The 19,456-nt window shown below is 61.9% G+C and overlaps 1 protein-coding gene across 4 annotated transcripts in view; it reads right to left on the reverse strand.

The window, feature by feature from the left end:
* Nucleotides 1-382: 382 nt before the first annotated feature.
* AGRN (agrin) overlaps nucleotides 383-19,456 on the reverse strand; it is a 39,321-nt gene continuing 20,247 nt past the window's right edge. Inside the window, exons 1-38 of one of the 4 annotated variants that reach the window (XM_070768429.1) lie at nucleotides 19,292-19,439; nucleotides 18,668-18,715; nucleotides 14,950-15,165; nucleotides 14,400-14,624; nucleotides 14,087-14,311; nucleotides 13,695-13,901; nucleotides 12,416-12,634; nucleotides 12,147-12,341; nucleotides 11,855-12,055; nucleotides 11,624-11,772; nucleotides 11,432-11,537; nucleotides 10,608-10,724; nucleotides 10,357-10,521; nucleotides 10,058-10,201; nucleotides 9,827-9,951; nucleotides 9,646-9,751; nucleotides 9,224-9,556; nucleotides 9,007-9,144; nucleotides 8,423-8,550; nucleotides 8,172-8,286; nucleotides 7,973-8,092; nucleotides 7,437-7,784; nucleotides 7,127-7,319; nucleotides 6,803-7,018; nucleotides 6,097-6,326; nucleotides 5,874-6,008; nucleotides 5,680-5,776; nucleotides 5,413-5,577; nucleotides 5,186-5,297; nucleotides 4,972-4,983; nucleotides 4,624-4,740; nucleotides 4,266-4,458; nucleotides 4,099-4,186; nucleotides 3,911-3,934; nucleotides 3,224-3,256; nucleotides 2,714-2,938; nucleotides 2,146-2,249; nucleotides 383-1,793 (exon numbers count right to left, since the gene is read on the reverse strand). In XM_070768429.1, the coding sequence (XP_070624530.1) occupies nucleotides 1,636-1,793; nucleotides 2,146-2,249; nucleotides 2,714-2,938; nucleotides 3,224-3,256; nucleotides 3,911-3,934; nucleotides 4,099-4,186; nucleotides 4,266-4,458; nucleotides 4,624-4,740; nucleotides 4,972-4,983; nucleotides 5,186-5,297; nucleotides 5,413-5,577; nucleotides 5,680-5,776; nucleotides 5,874-6,008; nucleotides 6,097-6,326; nucleotides 6,803-7,018; nucleotides 7,127-7,319; nucleotides 7,437-7,784; nucleotides 7,973-8,092; nucleotides 8,172-8,286; nucleotides 8,423-8,550; nucleotides 9,007-9,144; nucleotides 9,224-9,556; nucleotides 9,646-9,751; nucleotides 9,827-9,951; nucleotides 10,058-10,201; nucleotides 10,357-10,521; nucleotides 10,608-10,724; nucleotides 11,432-11,537; nucleotides 11,624-11,772; nucleotides 11,855-12,055; nucleotides 12,147-12,341; nucleotides 12,416-12,634; nucleotides 13,695-13,901; nucleotides 14,087-14,311; nucleotides 14,400-14,624; nucleotides 14,950-15,165; nucleotides 18,668-18,715; nucleotides 19,292-19,439 (5,880 nt within the window). In that variant the 3' untranslated portion in view covers nucleotides 383-1,635. Of the gene's footprint in view, nucleotides 1,794-2,145; nucleotides 2,250-2,713; nucleotides 2,939-3,223; nucleotides 3,257-3,910; nucleotides 3,935-4,098; nucleotides 4,187-4,265; nucleotides 4,459-4,623; nucleotides 4,741-4,971; nucleotides 4,984-5,185; nucleotides 5,298-5,412; nucleotides 5,578-5,679; nucleotides 5,777-5,873; nucleotides 6,009-6,096; nucleotides 6,327-6,802; nucleotides 7,019-7,126; nucleotides 7,320-7,436; nucleotides 7,785-7,972; nucleotides 8,093-8,171; nucleotides 8,287-8,422; nucleotides 8,551-9,006; nucleotides 9,145-9,223; nucleotides 9,557-9,645; nucleotides 9,752-9,826; nucleotides 9,952-10,057; nucleotides 10,202-10,356; nucleotides 10,522-10,607; nucleotides 10,725-11,431; nucleotides 11,538-11,623; nucleotides 11,773-11,854; nucleotides 12,056-12,146; nucleotides 12,342-12,415; nucleotides 12,635-13,694; nucleotides 13,902-14,086; nucleotides 14,312-14,399; nucleotides 14,625-14,949; nucleotides 15,166-18,667; nucleotides 18,716-19,291; nucleotides 19,440-19,456 lie in introns of those variants that run through there. The other 3 variants (XM_070768427.1, XM_070768430.1, XM_019976354.2) reach the window with 3 other exon arrangements.

Below are 19,456 nucleotides of genomic sequence, written 5' to 3' on the forward strand. Positions count from 1 at the left end.
GCCAACCTGCTGTCCTCATAGCTCCTCTTCCCACCCTGTGCTCAGACACACAGATGTAGGCAGATATGTGTGCAAATATGCACACATGGCAGGACTTGCCATCCCTAAGGAGGCTACCTGGGGTGCAGGCCTCATGGATCCACCTGGCCAGCTCCACGCACAACAGTGTGCACACTCACTGTGCAGGGTCTCCTTGCCAAAAGCAGCCCCCAACCCAGCACCCTTCCTCCATCCAGAGCCACCTAAAGGAGGTTGAAGCCTGCACGCCACCATGGAGCTGGGCATCATGGCGCTCTCAGGACAGAAACCAGCCAAGTGGGAGAGCGTTGGGCCAGGAAGGGCTGAGGGGGGTGGCATTGGTGTGGATACACACAAGCACCTGTTGAAAGTGTTCAGACTTTATTTCACGGTGATTGACACAGACATAGGTTGGAGTTAGTAACAGGACATATAAGACTCCTCCAGCCTCTAAGCCTGACAGCCCAGGCCTGGCTGTGAGAGGGTTGGGGTTGCCACCCCCACCACGAGAGGTGTGGGCAGCTGGGGGGACGGGACCAGATGAGACCTAACATTGCAGTTTAAGGCATTTCTGGCTTCACAGCCATCTCTGCCACCCCTGCACCTGCTCCTTGGCCTTGGTAAGACACCCAGGCTACTCCTGGTCACTTTGGGATAAGGACAACCACTCCTCACCCCCAAACTGGACAGAATGTTTTCTATGTGGTGTCCTCAGCTGTCCTCGGGCCAGGACAGGAAAGACAACAGGCCCGCCACCCCAGGTGTCAAATAAAATCCATACATAAAGACTCTGTGGTTGGTGGCCATGCCTGCACATGCATCCTTGAGAGGGGATGCTGGCCAGAATCAAGCAGTCCACATGTCACAAGTGGCCCTGCTCCTTCTCAGGGCTCCTCATGGGGACTTGGGCGGTGGGAAGGGGTCACAGCCACGTCCAGGGTGGCTGGGTAGATGGGCAGGGCCAGCCGTGGGCCAGGGTGCCCTGAACAGGCCTGGACTTGGCCTCTGCTCTCCAGTGCCCTGGGATGGGTGGGCATAGCTGGAGGGAGGGGCTAGCATGGCCCCAACAATGACATTGTTTCACAGGATTGGTACATGAGGCCCGGGCTCAGCAGGCCCTGGTGAGGCTGGCCCCACCTAGCACAGGCAGGGAGGAGGGGCAGCTCAGCTGGAATCCAGAAAGGCCCCAGCCTACACAGAGGAAGGGCCCCTCCAAACCCCACAGCGCCTTGCTGCTCTAGGGACAGGCCTCGCCAGAGGGAATGTGGGCAACGTGTATATGCAAGGTCTGCCAACAGGCTGGCGAACACAGGGGCCAGCACAAGTGGACACTGTGCAGGCACAGCCTGAGAGGCCAGGACACAGTGTCCTGAGGCAGAGGGTCGCATCCCAAGGCTGCTGAGTGAGCCAAGTCCTCCATGGGCAGAGTTACCCTCCTGACCCTGAGAGTCCCTCGGCACCAAGTCCGTCTCTGCAGCTCGCCTGCCTGGTTAGGAGGGAGGCCGTGCCAGCAGTCCCTCCAGCCGTCACATAGGCAAGAAAATCATATCAAAAAAGCAACAAGTTTACAAAAATAGAAAATAATTACAACAGGGCGGGCAGCAGCTGCAGCGTGGCTCACAGGGCAGGGCAGGGCCGAAGCTCTGGCTTGGTGATGGCGTCCTCCAGCAGGTGCACCGGGCGCTGGCCCACGACCACGTCCCGCAGGCAGCCCACGAAGCCTGTGCCATAGGCTTTGGGCAGGGCCTGGCCTGTGGGCAGCTTCTCCAGGCCACCTGCAGGAAGAGAAAGGAAAGGCCCCAGACCGTGACTCAGTGACGGGCAGTTTGGGCACTGGTAGGCAGAAAGGCTAAATGACTATGTGAGTTACCAGAGGGCTGTCAGTGCCCTGGGGAGACCAGGAGGCCAGCAGGTGTGCCCCAGCCTCCTGGCCCCACCCTCTCCTGGCTACAGCAGGGGCTGAGACAGGAGGGGAGGACCCCACCCCAACCCCAGCCCAGCCAGCCCACCCACTGTCCTGGATGGGGCTGATACAGTGCCCCTCTTAACTGCCAGCCCCAGGGGGTGGAACCTATCCCTCGGAGACCCTTGCCTGCCCCTTCCCTGGCCTCCCCCAAAATCACTCACCCAGCCACAGGGCTCCATCTGTGTCCAGCTGCGTGGCACCCAGTGGGGAGGAGCCAGTCACAGGGGCCTCGTTGCCCACCTGAAGGGAACCTTCCCTCTGTTTCCTGGGGCATGGGTGGAGGGAGGCCGTCAGGGCTCCAGATCCTGACCCTCATCCCTTTCGTCCCAGCACCACACCCTGGGGACTGTCACCCAGTGTCACCCTGGGGGCCAGGATGGAACGGCACCAACCCAGGAGAGCACCTAGTAGCCAAGGACGGGGGGGACCTCCTGTGAGAAAAGTGTTGCTGGAGGGGCAGCCAGACTCAGACCAGCATCTGGGCAGAGCAGGGACTCCCCTTTCAAATCAGGGGTTTCTTGGCCATCGGTGCTTCTCCTGTACCCTCTTTTCCCTCCCTCCTCATTGGCAGTGACCTCAGGTCGGGCCACCACCAGCCCTACCACGAGATCTCCCCCTGACACACACACCAAACTCCTACCCTGGCCACGAGTGGCCAGGCATGCCCTGGCCGGGCAAGTCCAGACACCACCCGCTGCTATTCTTGGTGGCCCCGGGCTCCCTGCTGACCTGTGTGCCCTGACCCGCAACCAGCGGTTGGTATTCACTGGTACGGTGGAGCGCAACACCACGGGCTGGGAGCCCAGGTCATAAGCCAGTTGCAGGCGCCCGTCCACGATGGCCAGTGCGATGTAGTCAGCCCGCTCCGTGGCCTTGCCACTCCACAGCACCAGCCCCTGTGTGGCCTCAGTGCGCAGGCTCAGCTCAAAGTGGTTGCTCTGGAGTGCCTTCTCACTAGTGGGCAGAGAGCTGGTCAGGACCTCTGGGAGGGTGGTGGGGATGGGGCAGGGGAGGGAGGAAGGTGAGGGGGATGACTCCAGAGGCCATAAGGGCAGTGATGCCACCAGAGCAGCTCGGTGGGCAGGTGGTGGACACGGCCAGTGAGATGAGAGACAGATGGTGGGGCCAGGTCAGCGATCAGAGGAGTGAGGTGGACAGACAGAGGGAGAGATCGACAGAGATGCTCAGAGAGATGGGAAGGCAGTGGGCAGACAGCAGGGGCCAGGGGCCACTGCTCACCTGGGACGGGCCCCGGAATCCAGAGTTTCAGGGCTTAGAAGCAGGAAGAGAGGGAGGCAGGTGAGCAGGGGGGCAGACAGGCTATAGCGCAGGGTGGGGCAGGACCCAGCAGCAGCCCTCCCCACACCCCTCTTCACCAATGGAAGGCGGTGGAGCAAACATCCGTGGAGAAACATTGGTCCCACCCACCCCAGAGGCCTGGCAGTGACACACGTGCACACACATGGGCAGACACAGAGCTGGTGCGCATGGCCCAGGCCAGGTGTAGAGGAAGAGCTCCGACACGAGGGCATGGAATAGTGACCGAGGGCCCTGGCTGGGCCCCCACACACATGCGTGTGTGCACACATGGGGGCGCGTGGACTCACATGCGCACTGTAACACACTTGCATTGTGTGCACACAGATGTGGGTGTGCACATGCTTGCACACCATGCTGGTGCCCTGTGGTGAGGGGCCTGGCTGCAGGGGTGGAGGGGTAGACTGGCATCCAACACACATCTCGGAAAGGGTGATTCTCTACTTCCAAGCTAGGAAACTGAGCCCCATGCAGCACCCCACAAACCCCCATCCTCCTCCACTGGGGATGGAAAGTTCTACCCTCGCCCTTGGGATGTGCTGCCGGAAGGGAGAGGAGCAGAGGACCAGGAAATGGACTACTGGTGAGAGTGGAGGTGTGGCTACTTACGCTGGGATCTCATTGGTCAGTTCGCTTGGAAACAAAGAGACAGAGACAGTGAGAAGGAAGGAGGGTGGAAGAGGGGCAGAGGTGGGCTCAGAGTAAGGGCAGGTGTGGAGTGTCACGCATATGGTCCGGTGCAGCTGGGCAGATGGGACGGAGGGTTGAGGGGTGCCCGGCTCCAGGAGACATACTACCTCTCGGTCACAGCGTTGAGGTACTCGATGTAGGTCCGTCCATCAAAGGCCAGTGCGTCCAGGTCCCCAGCTGACTTCTCAATCAAGCCTGAGAGACAGTGAGGTGAGCGCAGCCTCTGGCAGGCTCCCTCCCATGTCCAGCCTTAGCCCACATGGGCAGCACTCACCCTTCTCACAGTGCAGCCCTGAGAAGCCTGCAGGACACAGGCACTCATAGGAGGCCTCGCGGGGGAGACAGGAAGCCCCATGGAGGCAAGGCTGACCCTCAGCCTGGGTACAAGGGTGGTCTGCAAAGGACGAGACGTCCACGGCCCGGACCACGTTCTCACGGGTCAGCAGTTGGCGGCCATTCAGGGAGACCTGGGAGGTGGGGCATGACAGCTTCTGTCCTGCCTGTGTCCTCCGGCCCAGAGGACAGAGGCCCCCTCTGGGATGGGCCCTTCCTTGAGACTGTACCAGGGCTTCGCTGCCGCCCGCCCCCCTCCGACCCTGGGCTCCCCAGGGCCCCACCCCTGCCGTACATACCAGCTGGATGGCTCCATCAAAGCCAGAGGACACAGCAGCTGCTCGGGCCAGCTTGCTGAAGTCAGGGGCCCCCCCAACAAAGAGCGGCTCCTTTAGGTTGAGAACGGTGTGTGGCACCTGTGGGGAGGTGCAGGGTAAGGGGCAGTGAAGCCTACCCACCAGCAGGAACACGATGCTAGCCCCAGACCAGGGCCCGCCCGCCTGTGGTGACCCACCCCGCACCCTCCAGCATGGTGGAGGCAGTTAATCACACAGATGTGGCTGCGATGTGGGGGCTTAGTGGGGAAGGAGCTACTCTAGGGGCGGAGGCGGCAGAAGATGGATGAGCAGGATGAGAAGAGACGGTACCTTGCGGGATTTCTGACATCCGAAGAGCGAGCGGGGTGGGGGTTGCAGAGCAAGGGCCAGAGAGCAGTGGGAGCAGAGAGGAAACACAGAGGCCCAGGACAGAGGGGAGAAAAAACAGTCCAGTGAGCGCCAGCTGTGGGGCGGGGGCTGCACGCCTCCCAGGAGGAGGAGGGAGGCGGGGAGCAGGGGGGTGGCCCAGGAGACACTGACTCACCGGGGACTCCCCCAGCACGCGAGGCCCATCACCAACCCGCATGGCTCCTTTGCGTCCATTTCGCTCCAGGGAGACCCTGGTCCAGGCACCCAGGGCCACTGGCTCCTTGCTCCTGGAGAAAAACAGATGTCGTGAACAGACGGTGGGCTCTGACGGTCTACCCGCCAGGGGCCCCAGGAACAGAGAGCGTGGGGCCCAGTCCAGCCCCCTGCAGCGCCCCCGCCCACCTGATGACCGCTGCCCCCTTGCCCAGATCGTAGCGGAACTCCAGGAGGCCATTGTGCAGCGCCAGGGACACAAAGTCGCCCTTGCCATCTGTCTTCTGTCCATTATAGAGGAGCAGGCCGCTGGGGCTCCGAGCCAGGAACACCACCTCCAGTGCCATCTTCTCCCTGGGGCCACGGGAGGGCAGGCGGGTGACCTGATGCCCCTCACTTCACAGCTGGATGGGGGCTGGGGGGTGCTTCCCCTCTTCCACCCGTCTGCCCACTGACCCCAGGTCCCGCTCAAAGGTGTGCAGGCCTTTCAGTTCCAGGTAGGAGAAGCTGCTGAAATCAGCCAGGAACGGCTGGTTGTCCTCCGGCTCTGAGACTGTGAGGACAGGAGAGGGTCACACAGGGTTCTAGGCTTTGATTCCTGGAGCCCCCTCACCTCCCACCCTCCCCACCCTGAGCACCGCTGCCCCCACCTGTCTGGCAGAGGCTGCCCTCCCGGCCATGGGGGCACTCGCACTTGGCCTCTCCCTGGGGCAGCACGCGGCAGGGGGCTGCTCCATGGCAGGGGTTCGGCTGACAAGGGTCCTTCTCGTCGGCACAGGTTGGGCCTGGATGGAGGCAGGATGGGTTCCAGGAGACCTGAGCCCTGCCCACAGACACACAGACCCCCAGCACCCAGCCCCGTCTTGCCCTTACCAAAGCGGCCAGGTGGGCACTGACAGTGGAACCTGCCTGCCTCCAGGGCCTGGCACGGGGCCCCTCCGAGGCAGGGGCTAGGCAGACAGGGGTGGTCCCCGCACTTGCCCACTCCGGAGCTTCGAGTCGCAGACTCTGGCCAGCTGCTCAGCTCCAGCCGCTGATTGTTGACATCCAGCAAGCGGATACAACCCCTAAGACCGATGCTGACAGAGGTCCGCTCTAGCACCCTGCCACCAAGATGAGGGGCAGGGGTCAGAGACCAGAGGCATCCTCTTTCACGGCCAACTGTGACACTTGCGTTCCTCATGCAGTCGGGACCGCAAGTCTGGGCTGCTCCCCATCCCCACCCCACAGCCTGCTCACAAGACGGGCAGTCCCACAAACAGGACAGAATCAGGAGGGGGCTGGGCTGAGAGTCAAGTGATGGGACTAAAGGTCAAGGCCAGCCCAGCCCCTCCTTGGTGGTCACACTGCAGCTGGGTCCTCAGGATCAGGACAGAATCAGGGTCGCTGTCAAGGGTTGGGGCTGAGCCCAGGGTCACAGCAATTGTCCATGCCCATCCTTCCACCCCTGTGTTATCCCACAGGGAGCCTGGACCTACTGGATGCCACCCTCAAGGCATCTGGGGTGCCTGCTGGGTATCAGAGCCAAGGTTGGGGGGGGGTCTCTGGTTGGGGCCACCCCACCCTCCTCCATGCTCACGTGGAAGCCTGATCCTCAGGGACGCCACCCACGAAAAGATCAGTGTCCAGGTTGAGACCGTCAGTGCCACTGGGGCTCTGGCCCAGAACAGGAGTCTCACCGTCCACGGAGAGAGTGCCTTGGCGCCAGTGCCGAGACAGCTCCAGGCGATGCCAGCGGCCGGGCTGCACGGGCACGGAGCTGGTCAGCACCGCGGGCCCTGAGCCTGTGTCGAACCTGGGGCAGGAGCAGGCGCTCAGGACAGCCAAATGGAGCCAGGACCACTGCCTGGCCCTGTCCCCCGCCCCTAACCCCCACCTCTGACCCCCACCACCCACCACCCACCTGAACTGCACACGGCCTCCCAGCAGCACCAGTCCCAGGAAGTCCTTGCCCCGGGCATTGCCGTTGTAGAGCAGCAGCCCCTGGGGCTCCAGCGCCCGGAACTCGAGCGCCAGGCGCAGGGTGTGGTAGGCACGGAGGGTGGGAAAGGCCAGGAAGGAGTGGCCCCCAAAGGCTGGCACGGAGGGGTGCAGGGCTGCAGGAGACAGGGAAGGGCCAGTGAAGGGCATGGGGGCCACAAAGTCCAACCCGCCCCTCACCCCGCCCTGGCCCCCTCTGCTTCCCTGTCCCTCTCTGGCATGGAAGACCTTACCCTTCTCACAGACGGCACCCCCCGTGCCTGCTGGGCAGCTGCAGGTGAAGTCTGCACCCGAGCCCTGGTCCTGGCAGGTCCCCCCATGGAGGCAGGGCTGGGAATCACAGGGCCTTCGGGGCTGCTGGGTGCCTGGGGGCAGGGGACGGCGTCCAGGCACACGACTAGGGGCAGTGGTGGGGGGCTGGCGCGTGGTCGCGGGAGGTGTGGTCCTGCTGACGGGCCGGCTTGTGTGACTGGGAAAGTGGGCCCGAGGGGTTGCAGCTGAAGGTGGCAGGCGGGCCACCGTGGTGGCTCTGGCCGTGGCTGCAGCTGGGGTGGCTCCCGTGAAGAATGCAGGAAACCAGTCTGGGGAGGGGATGCCATCAGGACCCAGAAAGAGAAGGGTCCCCAGGGCAGTGAGGGGATGGGGGGACAGGAAGGTGGGAACCCTCTGAGGGGAGGGAACACATTACGATCCACAGGCGCAGGGGCCCTGTAGGCAGTCAGGGCGCAGGGAGGGAACAAGCCACGGCAGTGCCGGACCAGGCACTCACCGAAGTCCATGAACCGCACATGTTCTTGCAGAGGCCGCCTCACGCCCAGGGACCTGCGCCTGGACGCCTGGAGCTGCCGGAGCAGGGCCCGGCCCACGTCAGACGCCCTGAAGGCTGTGGCTGGGGAGGAGCAACCCTGAGTGTGGTGGAGCCTAGGGTGCCCCTCCACCCCCCGAGGGGGACCAGGGTGGGGGCTCACTGGGATCAAAGTGCACTTCCACAATGGCCCGGACCGAGCTGCCTGGCCCCAAGTCCCGTAGGCGGACACTTCGGAAGTCCTTCTTAACGTCCGAGTTCCGGAAGAGGTCATCCAGCTATTGGTGGGGAGTGAGTTAGGCTCTGGGAGGCTGCCCAGGCTGGAGCTGGGGACCACCCCCCAGTGCTTCTTTTGGTCAGTCCTAGAGAAAGGCTGGTGGCTTGGCAGGGCTGCAACCCCAGCCCCACACTTACTGCGCTCTCAATGCTCCTGGCAGTCTCCCCAAACAGCTCAGACTTGGGGTCTGCCATCTCCGGCGTGTAGAACAGTTCTTGCCCCTCGACCCCCTCAAGCTCCAGCACACCCTGGAACACCTTGGTGGCTGCAGAGGAGGGGCCAGTGAGGTCCTGCCTGGCACCTGCCTGGCTTCTGAACCAGCCATGGGCATAGGCCCCAGCAGCAAGCCACGCAGGGTGCAGGGCAGGTGGCGGTTAGTCAGATGGTCATGAGGTTAGTGGGGACCCCAGGGCAGGGCTGGCTTTGGTTACCAGGCAGACTCCTTGGAGCAGTGCCCCAGGCCGGCTTGCAACAGGAAAAACACGTTAGCCATGGGGTCCTGGGCACCCACATGTGTGCAGGGGCCGAGAACACACACATATGTGCTTGTGCTGGATCCCCAGGACCACTGGCACATGTGTGCTATTAATAAAATCAGAAGACCACAAACCCTGGGTGCCCACCTGCTGGGCAGGCCTGTGGCCTGGGAGGAGAGATGGCGTCTCTAGCCATGGCTAGGCCACGCCTCACACTCCACCCTGGCCCCCGGACCCCTACTCACCAGGACAGTTAGAGCCCTCTGTGTCCAGGGAGGGTGTCTTGCCATCTGAGCAGCAGCCCATAGGCGAGTTGTAGCAGGAAGCCCTTTCCATGGGTAGCCCAGGGGTCCCAGCACTGTCTCTTTCCGGGGACTCAAGTCCTGGGGAGGTACAGTCTGAGCCCAGCTGCAGGTGCAGTCCTCCTGGGCCCTGCCCCCAGGTCCCAGAGCCCATGCTCACCTCCTGAGCCAGCCCCACTGGCCTCCAAGTCACCACTCAGCTCCTCGTCACCACTCCCATCAGCGCTGCCAGATTCGCCGAAGGCAGAGGTGACGAGGCTGGCTGCCGGGGAGGGGGCCACGGGAGGCATGGTCAGCACTGGCCTTGCAGTGGTCCTGGGGATGCTGGCCATGGTCCAAGGTTGTGATGAGGCTCGAGAAGTGGGCTGGCTGTGGCGGGTACTGCTGGGAGCCAGGGGCAAGGCGCTGGGGGGCGGCAATGGTGCCTTGTTCAGGTCAAGTGCTGAGGGAGCCACAGATGCGGATGTCACACGGGGACCAGAAGTGATGCCTTCTGTGAGGAGAGAACCCAGGTGGCAGGGCCCAGGGTCAGAGCACAGTCAGGCCTTCCTGGTCAGTCTGGGGCAGTGGGTAAGGCCTCACCCTGGCAGGGGCCGAAGCTTTGGATAGAGATCTCCAAGCCCTGGCGGCAGGCGATGGTCCTCAGCTGGCACTCATTGCCATAAGTGACTCCATCTGACCCGCAGACCTGAGGCACAGGGCAAAGATGCAGAGGGTAGGGCCCGCCCCACTCCTGCCACCCTCCACATTCCCCATCCCTCACCTTGGTAGCATCGGCCCCTGGACAGGTGGGTGTTGGGCACACGCAGTGGGCAGAGCCAGCCTCCTCCACACAGGATGCCCCAAACTCACAAAGCATCTCAGCACAGGTCTTGGGTGGCGAAGAGTCTGGAGCACAGACACAGGAGACTCCACTGGCTCAGGAGGCCCCATCCCTACGACAGATCTACCCCCGAGCAGAGGGGCCTGGGGCAGTGCCAGATCTGGTCCTCACCTGTTTCACAGCCAGCAGGGCCCAGGGCACGGCCATCTGGACACTGCCCACACTTGGGCCCGGCCACCCCAGGCTTACAGGAACATAGCCCAGTCATCTGCTCACAGTCGTCCCGCACGGCACCCCGGGGGTCACAGCTGCAGGCTGGGAGGCAGGGGGAGGAGGCTTAGGTCTGTGCTGGCTTCTCCATGGGCTCCGGAGCCTGACCCAGCTCCTGCCAGATGGGACAAGGGACACGGGGACAGGGTGGACAGGCAGGAGCATTCAGCTAGGGACTGACCATGGGCCCTGTCACTCACGGGTACAGCCGCTCCGGCCGTCAGTGACGATACCACGGAAGTTCCAGAAGCCAGGCTCACAGCGGTCACACTTGAGGCCCCCCACACCTGGGCGGCAGGAGCACTGACCTGTGACAGGGTCACAGGTGCCGCCGTAGGAGCCGTGTGGGTTACACTGGCATGAGCCTGCAAGGCCAGGGCAAGACAGGGTCACTGCAGTCAGTCGCATGTCTCCGCGTGGCAATGGGGCAGGGCTGAGCTCGGGTACTCACTGGGGCAGCCAGCCAGGCCAACACCCTGGGCAACAGTGATGTTGTCCTGGCAGCAACCGTAGGGGGTCTGAGCACAGTGCAGGGGAATCGCAGGTGGCAACGGGGCCAAAGTGGGGCCTGCAGGGAGGGGCAGGGGCTTAGGTGCCAGGCAGGACTGGATGCCCAACCTGGGTGTGATTACTCCGCCTCAACCTCCCCAGCCATCACCACTCAGCCCTCCTGATGCCAATTCCCACTGGAGCCTCTGGACTGCAGCTTGGGTCACAGGTGAGAACCTCATACAACATACAAGAAAGAGAATATCTACATGCAAAAGACCAGCAGTACACAAGACACCACAGATTCTGGATGTGAAGCCCTGTGTACATGCGTACAACCAGAGCCACACTCAGATTAGTGAGCCTTCGCAAGGTGGCAGGACACACACTCAGCACATCCCCCGCATGCAGACACACACAGGAGCACTTGTGCATGCATAAAGATATGACTGCCTGTCACCATCAGTTTCCTCCCATAAGAGAAAGTGCTGAATGGGTGCACTTCATTGGTTCACTGCTGCCCTCGCACACAGTAGGTGCTCAGCGAACACTTGCTGAGCAGCAGGCACACACATCCACACACCACAGTTGCATGAATGCAGATATGCACCAAAACTGCACACTTCAAACACAACACACATGTTCACACACACCCACAACAGCACACACACAACAACTTCGAACAATACACAGACTCCCACTTCCCTCATACCCATAGGCACATGTACCTTTAAGCATGTACACATGTGCCCACTTGTAGCCGAACACACCCACACGCTCACTCACCACGGCAGGCTCCCTGGGCCACGACATACAGCTCTGGCTGTGATTCACACCTGGCCTTCTTCAGCTCACATTCGGTGCGGTAGGTGACTCCATCCGAGCCACACACCTGGAGGAAGGGCATCAGGGCAGGTGTGGGCAGCCATGGCCCCTGCCTCACTGCCCAATCAGAGCCGGGTTACGGGGGATGCTCACCGGGCTCCTCAGGACGCCCTGGCAGCTGAAGCCGCAGACGCATGGCCCGTCCTCCGAGTCCTCATCCCAGATGCCACCTCGCTGCCGGCACAGCTCAGGCTCACACTCGCCGTCCTCTCCCGAGCCCGAGCCTCCGGAGCCACACTCAGCTACAGGGAGGAGGCCAGGTCACCTTGGGGTCCCGGCCAAGGCTGGCACCCACCAGCCCACCCCAGCTGCCCACCAGCATACCTTGCTCACACGGCCCCGCCCAGGCCTCCTCGATCTGTGTTTGCTGCTGACAGGCAGCCTCACGGAGCTCGCATGAACTGCCGTAGGTCACGCCATCGCTGCCACACACGGGGCCGGGTGGAGGGCGCTCACACCGGGGACACACGCACTGCCCCGCTGAGCACACAGCCCCAAAGGCACACACTGTGTCTCCACAGGTCTCTAGAGAAGGCAGAGCCAGAAGGGGGTCAGTGGATACCGGGTGAAGGACGCACGGGATCACAACCCACCAGGTATACCCAGCTCCACTCACGGCAAGGACCAGCCGAGGCCACGTGCAGACTGATCTGGTGTGTGCAGGCGTGGACGTGTAGTTCACATTCACTGGCATACGTGCGCCCATCAGAGCCACACACAGGCTGGGCTGAGGCCACACATTCGGAGGGGCACACACAGCGCCCGGTCTCAGCTTCACACAGGGCTCCAAAGCGGCACTGCCCACAGCGGTCTGGGGAGAAGACTCCATCACCATGGTGACAGGGATGGCCTCCCCACAACCAGGCCCACTAATCCACCACTGACCACAGGGTCCTCGGCGAGCCACTCGGATCTCCCGCCCAAGGGCACAGGCTGTGGCTTCCAGTTCACACGCACTGCCATATGTGATGCCATCACTGCCACACACAGGGTCATAGACGCCTGAACACGCCTTCGGACACGCACATTCGGCTTCCCCATTCTTCACAGCACACATTGCCCCAAATGGACACTGCACCCCACGGCATGGGGATGGGGACTGGTCTGGGGAGGACATGGGCACTCAGCAAGGTCTCCACCTGCTCTCCTAGGCAATGCACAAAGCCCCTAGCCCCAGGCAGCAGACCCCCACCCAGGGTGGGGATGGTGGAGGAAGAGTGGACCAGGAGAAGGACCAGATGCACAGGACACAGCAGAGAAAGGGACAGACACAGGAGAGACATGGACAGGGACACAGACCCAAACGGCCCTGGGCCCCTGTATGAGTGTGGGATGGGGCTGCCCTCTAGCACAGGAGTTTCTTGACTGACTTCAGTGGGGTATAGGAGGGCCAGGTTTACTAGCCCGCTTAGGCCTCTGACCCTTGACACACCCCTGGGACCCATGCATGTGCAGGGGGGAGTCTCTCTGTGGGTGGAGGAGTCTGCAACCCAGAGCCACACCCAGGGCCACACGGGGGAGGAGGTGTCTGTCCACTTGCTCTGAGGACCACAAGGCCAGGCAGCAGCGAGCCACCCCCCCCCTGCCGCGCGGGGGGCAGACCTCGGGCTGTGGGCTCCTGGCGGCAGGCGCGGTACCTCATCCTGCCAGCAGGTCAGGCTGGAAGACACAAGAGGTGGAGCCAAGAGGGAAGGGAGGGCAGAGGAGAGGATACAGACGCAGAAAGAGAGACCAGAAAGATGGACAGACCAACTGACGGGGACGGAGTGAGAGGCGGGCAGAGCCCCAGTGCACGTAGGACACGCTCTCTGCCCATTCCTGCCCCATTGAAGCTCCGCTGAGACTCTGCCTTTAAGGTGGCTGTGTCTCCCAAGAGCGTGGGACCCAGAAGACCTGAGAGCTGCCAGGCAGGTACCAAGGAGACTGCCCACAGACACCAGCCTTGGACCCAACATCCCCCCAGGTGCTGCAGCCAACTTCCTGACAGATCCCAACCCCCAGAGCCCGCCGACAGACAAAAGCCCTGCCAGCCCTCCTCAGAGTGACCAGCTCTCGCCCCCAGCCCAGGAGGAGCATGATTCAGCATGGAAATGGCATGTGATGACAGGCAGCGTGGACCGCCGGACCAGCCTGCTCCCGGCATGGAGCCCGCCTGCATGCTCACCACACGGGCCCTGGTGCTTCATGGGAATGCTACGCTGCTGCTGACACTCGGCCTGCTGGCGCCAGCAGTCATTGTCATACGTGTGCCCGTCATGGGCACACACAGGTCTGTAGGCCCCGTCACAGACGACGCGGTCGCAGGAACAGCGGGGGCGGCCTCGGCGGGACAGGCAGACGGCATTGAATCTGCACGGCTCCGGGCACTGGTCTGGGGGACCAGGGAGATCAGAAGAGTAAGAGAACCACAACAGACCTCCCTGGGATGGGTAGGGGCTCCATGGGCACATGGGGTGATGACTGGGGACCCAGGAGACCTGAGGGGAAGGTGGGGACAAGTAGGTCCCTGGGTCATGCAGAGTCCCAGGAAGGGGCCCTGCCCCAGGAGCCGCCCACCTCGAGGCTGGCACTGGCCAGAGCGCACTTTCTGCAGGAGGATGCCTTGAGCAGCCCCTGTTCGGCCCATGACGCAGTCATTATCGTAAGTAACCCCGTCGTCCCCACACACAGGTGTCCCACGGGGAGGGCAGCTCTCTGGTCGCAGGAGCATCTCCGGCCGCCGCGTGCGTGGGTTCACACGGCAGGTACGGCTCAGGTCACTGAGGAAGCCCTGGCAGGGGTCTGGGGGCAGGAAGATGGAGGTCAGGGCACTGCCGGTTGTGTGCACACACTGAGGGAGGTCGGGCTACACGCGCAGGGCAGCGCTCACCGCAAGGACCGTCGAACTTCTTGAAGATGTTCTCTTGGTGGGCACAGGCGTGGCGTAAGAGCTGGCACTCGCTGGGGTAGTCACTGCCGTCGCTGCCGCACACAGGGCCTTCCGGGGCCCCCAGGCACGTGGCAGGGCACAGGCACGTGGCTGTCAGTCCATCCGCAGAAGGCACACAGGTGCTGCCAAAGCTGCAGGTGACATTGGAGCAGGGGTCCCGGGTCCCTGTGGGCAGAGCAAGGTGGGCCAGCGGCCCTCCGTACATTGGCCAGCGGCCCTCTGCATACCCGCTCATCACAGGCCCCGTCCAGCCTATCGCAACCCTTCACCGCAGGCCCCACCCCCATCCACACAGGCCCCGCCCCTGCCCAGCCCTTTGCAACCCCCCTCACCGCAGGCCCTAGCCCCATCCCCACAGGCCCCGCCCCCGCCCCCCGCATTCCCCTCACCGCGGGAACCGCCCCCATCCCCACAGGCCCCGCCCCCCGCTTTCCCCTCACCGCAGGAACCGCCCCTACGTTCCCTCCACCGCAGGGCCCCGCCCACTCACCGCAGGGCCCGCGGCGCAGCAAACGGATGCGCCTCTGCTGGCTGCACTGCGCCCGCTGCAGCTCGCACTCGTTGCTGTAGGTGGAGGCATCCGAGCCGCACACGGGCGCCACCACGCTGGGGCAGGAGCTCTTCTTGCACACGCAGGAGGCTCGGCCCGGCTCGTCTGCGCTGGGCTCGCAGACAGCGCCGAAGCCACACAGCATTCCTCGGCACGCTGCGTGTGGGGTGGAAGATGCAAGGGGGTGGGTAAGAGCCTCTGCCACCTCCAGGCTTCCGGTCATCACGCACACGGACCAATGTCTGCACACCTGCCCAGACCTTGCATATGCGTGCCCACCCATGTTCGTGCAAGTGCTCACAGGAACCCTGGTGTGCCCATCGTGGCCAGGGCCTCAAGCCTCCCCCTCTCATCAATTCCCCCTCCCCCGCCCCGCAGAGCTCTCCCACCAGAGCCTTCTCTGCTCAACTGTGGAAGGGCATCACATCTGCTCCTGACCCAGTCCCCACACAGAGAGCAGACGGCCCCCAGGCCAACTCTGTCACAGGGAATTAGCGCCTTCTCATCAGAATTGACGCCCCTCATCCAACTGTGACCTACTCCTCAGAGCCTGGTTCTCCCCACCCCATCCCTGGGAACTGCTCCAGTGACCACCCCCACACCTGGCCCCTGTCACTTCCCCAGGGACCACCTCCCCTGCCTTTCAGGGTCAGGCCTGAGGTCACTCAGCTGTAGGACAGGGGGTGGGAGTATCTGAGGTCGGTCGCATGCTCCACCCTGGCCCAGGACCCAGTGCCCTGCCTGCTCCAGGGCTCCTTAACTCTTCTCACTCCTTCCTCCTCCTGCTTCTCTAGAGGCCTCCCCTCTCCTCAGGACTGTCCCCACTTGAGCCCTTCTCTGCCCACTTCCCCATCTTCCATGCCCCCCAGCCAGCATTCCCCAGGGGCATGCTCTGCTGTGGCTCCTGGCCTGCCTACCCTCCTAGGCCTCCTAGCTGCAATCTTTCCCTGGGGCCCGTTGTACTCACTCACCTCATCCTTCCCCACCTGTCCTCCTGAGCCCCCACCTCAGGTCCTGCCGCCCCACATCACATTCAGCATGACCTCCTCAGGGACCCAAGCCTACACAGGGCTTTGCAGACCCCTTCTCTTCTGTAAACATTTTATCACTTTTTTTTTTGGCTGTGCAGGATGCAGGATCTTAGTTCCCTGACCAGGGATCGAACCCCTGCCACCTGCTTTGGGAGCTCAGAGTCAACTACTGGACCACCTGGAAATCCCCTCTTTAAACATTTTAATTCCTGACTTTGTAGTGTTGCCAGTGCACATCCTCTCACTGAGCTACAAAGCCGTCAGGACAATCCCTCCTGAGCATAGTGTCAGGGCAGGGGCAGGTGAAATCCTCAGGACCCCTGCCCAGGATGACACCCTGCAGGCAGGGTAGGCCCATTACTGATTGCAGCTGTCTGGATCTAATAAATGTTTAATTGGGTCCAGTTATCATTAATAAATTATGGAGAGCAGGGGTGCACCCCCTCGTCACTTCCCAGGGGGCTCAGGAAGTGGAGCAAGAGGAAGTACCCTCAATTCCAAGGAGGGTGGAGCCACATAGGAAGCTGGAGCTGTCACCACAGCAACAGCCCACCTGGGCTCCTGTGTATTTGTCTGGGAGTCCCTGCCCCCACCCTACACAGGCTGAGTGAACAGGGGCTGGAGGCAAGGGTGGGGTCAGCATGGATATCCCAGCCCGAAGTCCCTGCAACACCCCTGTCCTAACCCTACCTCATATGGGCAACCACCCAGATCCTTCATCGGATCCTGGAGCCAAGATTCATCGGCCATGTGACTACAGGCAAGTTATCACCTGGCCAAACCTCAGCATCTCCTCCCAGGAATGGAGACAATAAACCTACCCGCCCTGGGTTGTTGTGAGGCTAAATAGGCCAATACCTGCGAAGGCTCACAGAGGCCCAGGATGCCACTCTGTGGGGGTCAACCTCTGGAGGACCACAGCTGTAAGAGCTGCCAACACATCAGCCACTCCTCTGTCCAGGCTCAATACTGTGTCCACTCTGACCCCTCTTTTCACTTTCCATCTCAACCATCTCCTTCTCTCTCCCCTCAGCACTTCCTTTTACCTTCAGCCCTCTCTTGCCCAAGGCCCTGGGGTCCCCCAGGCCAAATCCATGGGCACTTCCTCTGGCTGGCTGGCTGCTTTATTTGGCTTCAACTAGACCTGCTGATCAAGGTCTCCCCCAGGATCCTGACCCCATGGTTGAGGACGTGGTCACCTCACTATACCACAGGCTCCCTTCTTAACTGCTCTGTGTCTGTGCCCTTGGGCTCAAGCCTCACTCTCCCTCTGGTCACCCTGGTTCAGCTAGACACTGCTCAAGGTCCCAGCCCCTGGGCCAAGGACACGTGCTTCTGTATGACCACTAGATTCCTCGTCCTCCGAAATGTTCATCCTCGTCATGTAAATTGCCCCTTCTTAGGGCAGGTGGAGTGCCCAGAGACTTGCAGGTGGCGTGGCCCTTAAGGGTCACCTCTGGGGCTTGGCCTCCTGCAGGAGCCTCACTCCCTGCTTGCCCAAGGCCCCCCTCACAACATGCAATGCTGGAGGCGGCAGTGGCTTTTTATAGCCTCTGGTTAGAGCGGGTATATTTAACTCTCTCCCCACACTTGGGTATGTTGGAGGATGAAGCTGATGCCCTGAGCCCTGCCTGTGGCCAAGAATGTGCAGTGTGTGTGCCTAGGAGGAGTGACGACGGTCATGGGGTTGGGGGGAGGGTAGCTGTCCCCAAACATGTGATGAGTTCAGAATGAGTTCAGAATGCAGGTGTGGGGCCCACGTAGAAGGCTGTGGGGAGGGGCAGTGCATGTGTGAAAGCAGAGACATGGCAGGTGAGACATGGCAAGCCTTGGAGCTTGAGGAGAGGAGACTGAGGATACTGGGACAGAGGGTGTTTAAATCCAACCAGCTCCAGGCCTCTTGCTCACAGATTATGGGAGACAGTCCTGGGCCCAAACTCCCTGTCCAGTGCAGCCCTGCCCCTTCCCATGGATTATCCCATTATGGATGGCTCTCTGTGTGTGTACTTCGGTGGACCTGGGCAGCTGCCTGCCCAGCAGGGTTCCCAGGCACTGAAAGCAAACTTGGGAACGCCCCTGTCTCCCAAGAGGACCCCATCCACCCCTGCCCTTCTGCAGCACTGACAGCGTCCTCTCCTCTGCTTTCACATTAGCTTAATTACAGCAGCCTGCACAGCAGGAGGCACCCAGTGGGCTGGGACCCAGCCCACAAAGCAGGGCAAAAAGGCCAGGCCCAGCCTGCTCAGTCCAGGGACAGAACCCCCTATCTCTCCTCAAACAGCTGTCACTGGTCCTGCTGAGACCCTCCCCCTGAGCCCCTGAGCCCCCAGCCCCTTAACCCCTCTGCACACATCTTGTCTTACAACCTGGGGGCTCCAGTCCCAACTTTGAGGCCAAGATGCAGCCAGGCCCAGGGATTCCAGACTCCACGTTCCTTTTGTTGTCCACTACTATGGACTCCTCAGGTTTCCTCCTCCAGGCTCCTCCTGCTCCAGATACTCCTAACACATCTGCTGTACATACTCCAAGGATGGCTCCTGACCCCCCCTCCCCCACACAAGAGTGCCACTGCCCATCCAGGCACAGAGTTCCAAGTTCAGTCTGTCACTAGGTGAACCCCTACTCACCATCCGGAGGTGTTGGGGGCACTGGCGTGAAGTGGGTCCCAGGTTTGTCTGGAAAAAAAACAAATCTCAAGTTAGCTCCCCCTGAGCCAGTCCTTCCCTAGCCTGTTCCATTGTCCAACCTGGTGGTTGTCACCTTTGCCTGCACACATCCCTCCCCTGGCTCTACTCAGAGTCATGAAGACTGGCCAAGGCCGGCAGTAGACAGACAGAGGCCTTGGCTCTTCTCTGCCCCTCCAGCTGTATCATCCTGGCCTGACACCTGTCAGGAAGGCCCAGTGGCAGAGGTGTAGGCGCCACCTATTCCTTAGATGAGCCCCAAGCCCTTCCAAAGCCCCTATTCCCAGTGTAACCAGCTGCCCCAACTCCCCAGATCCCAAAGAAAGTTGTCAATGCAGCTCAGGATGAGAGCTGGCCACCATCCTCCCACCCATCCCCCTAGCCCATGGACAGGCTTCTGGGGACTCAGGCATTCAGAAAACAACCCATGGTCTTCCAAGAAGATGCAGCTAATGGCCTGTCCGTAACCCTGCCTGTCCCCTAATCTTTGGGCTGAGGAAGGGGACCTCAGCCAGCAGAGGCAGGGTCACTTGGGTCCAAGAGGCAGTCACACCCGCAGACACATACAGTTGTTGAGGAAGAGTAGCACCGCGAAGCCAAGCGTGGCCGTGGCCAGGAGGATCAAGCAGACGTTACACGGGATCATGAAATACCGCACCAGGACGGAGACCCCGTGCCGCTGCCGGCGGTCCCGCTCCAGCAGCAGTGGAGGCATGACCCAGGCTCCTCAGC

Source organism: Bos indicus, chromosome 16 (assembly GCF_029378745.1).
Source record: "Bos indicus isolate NIAB-ARS_2022 breed Sahiwal x Tharparkar chromosome 16, NIAB-ARS_B.indTharparkar_mat_pri_1.0, whole genome shotgun sequence".
NCBI lineage: Eukaryota > Metazoa > Chordata > Mammalia > Artiodactyla > Bovidae > Bos > Bos indicus.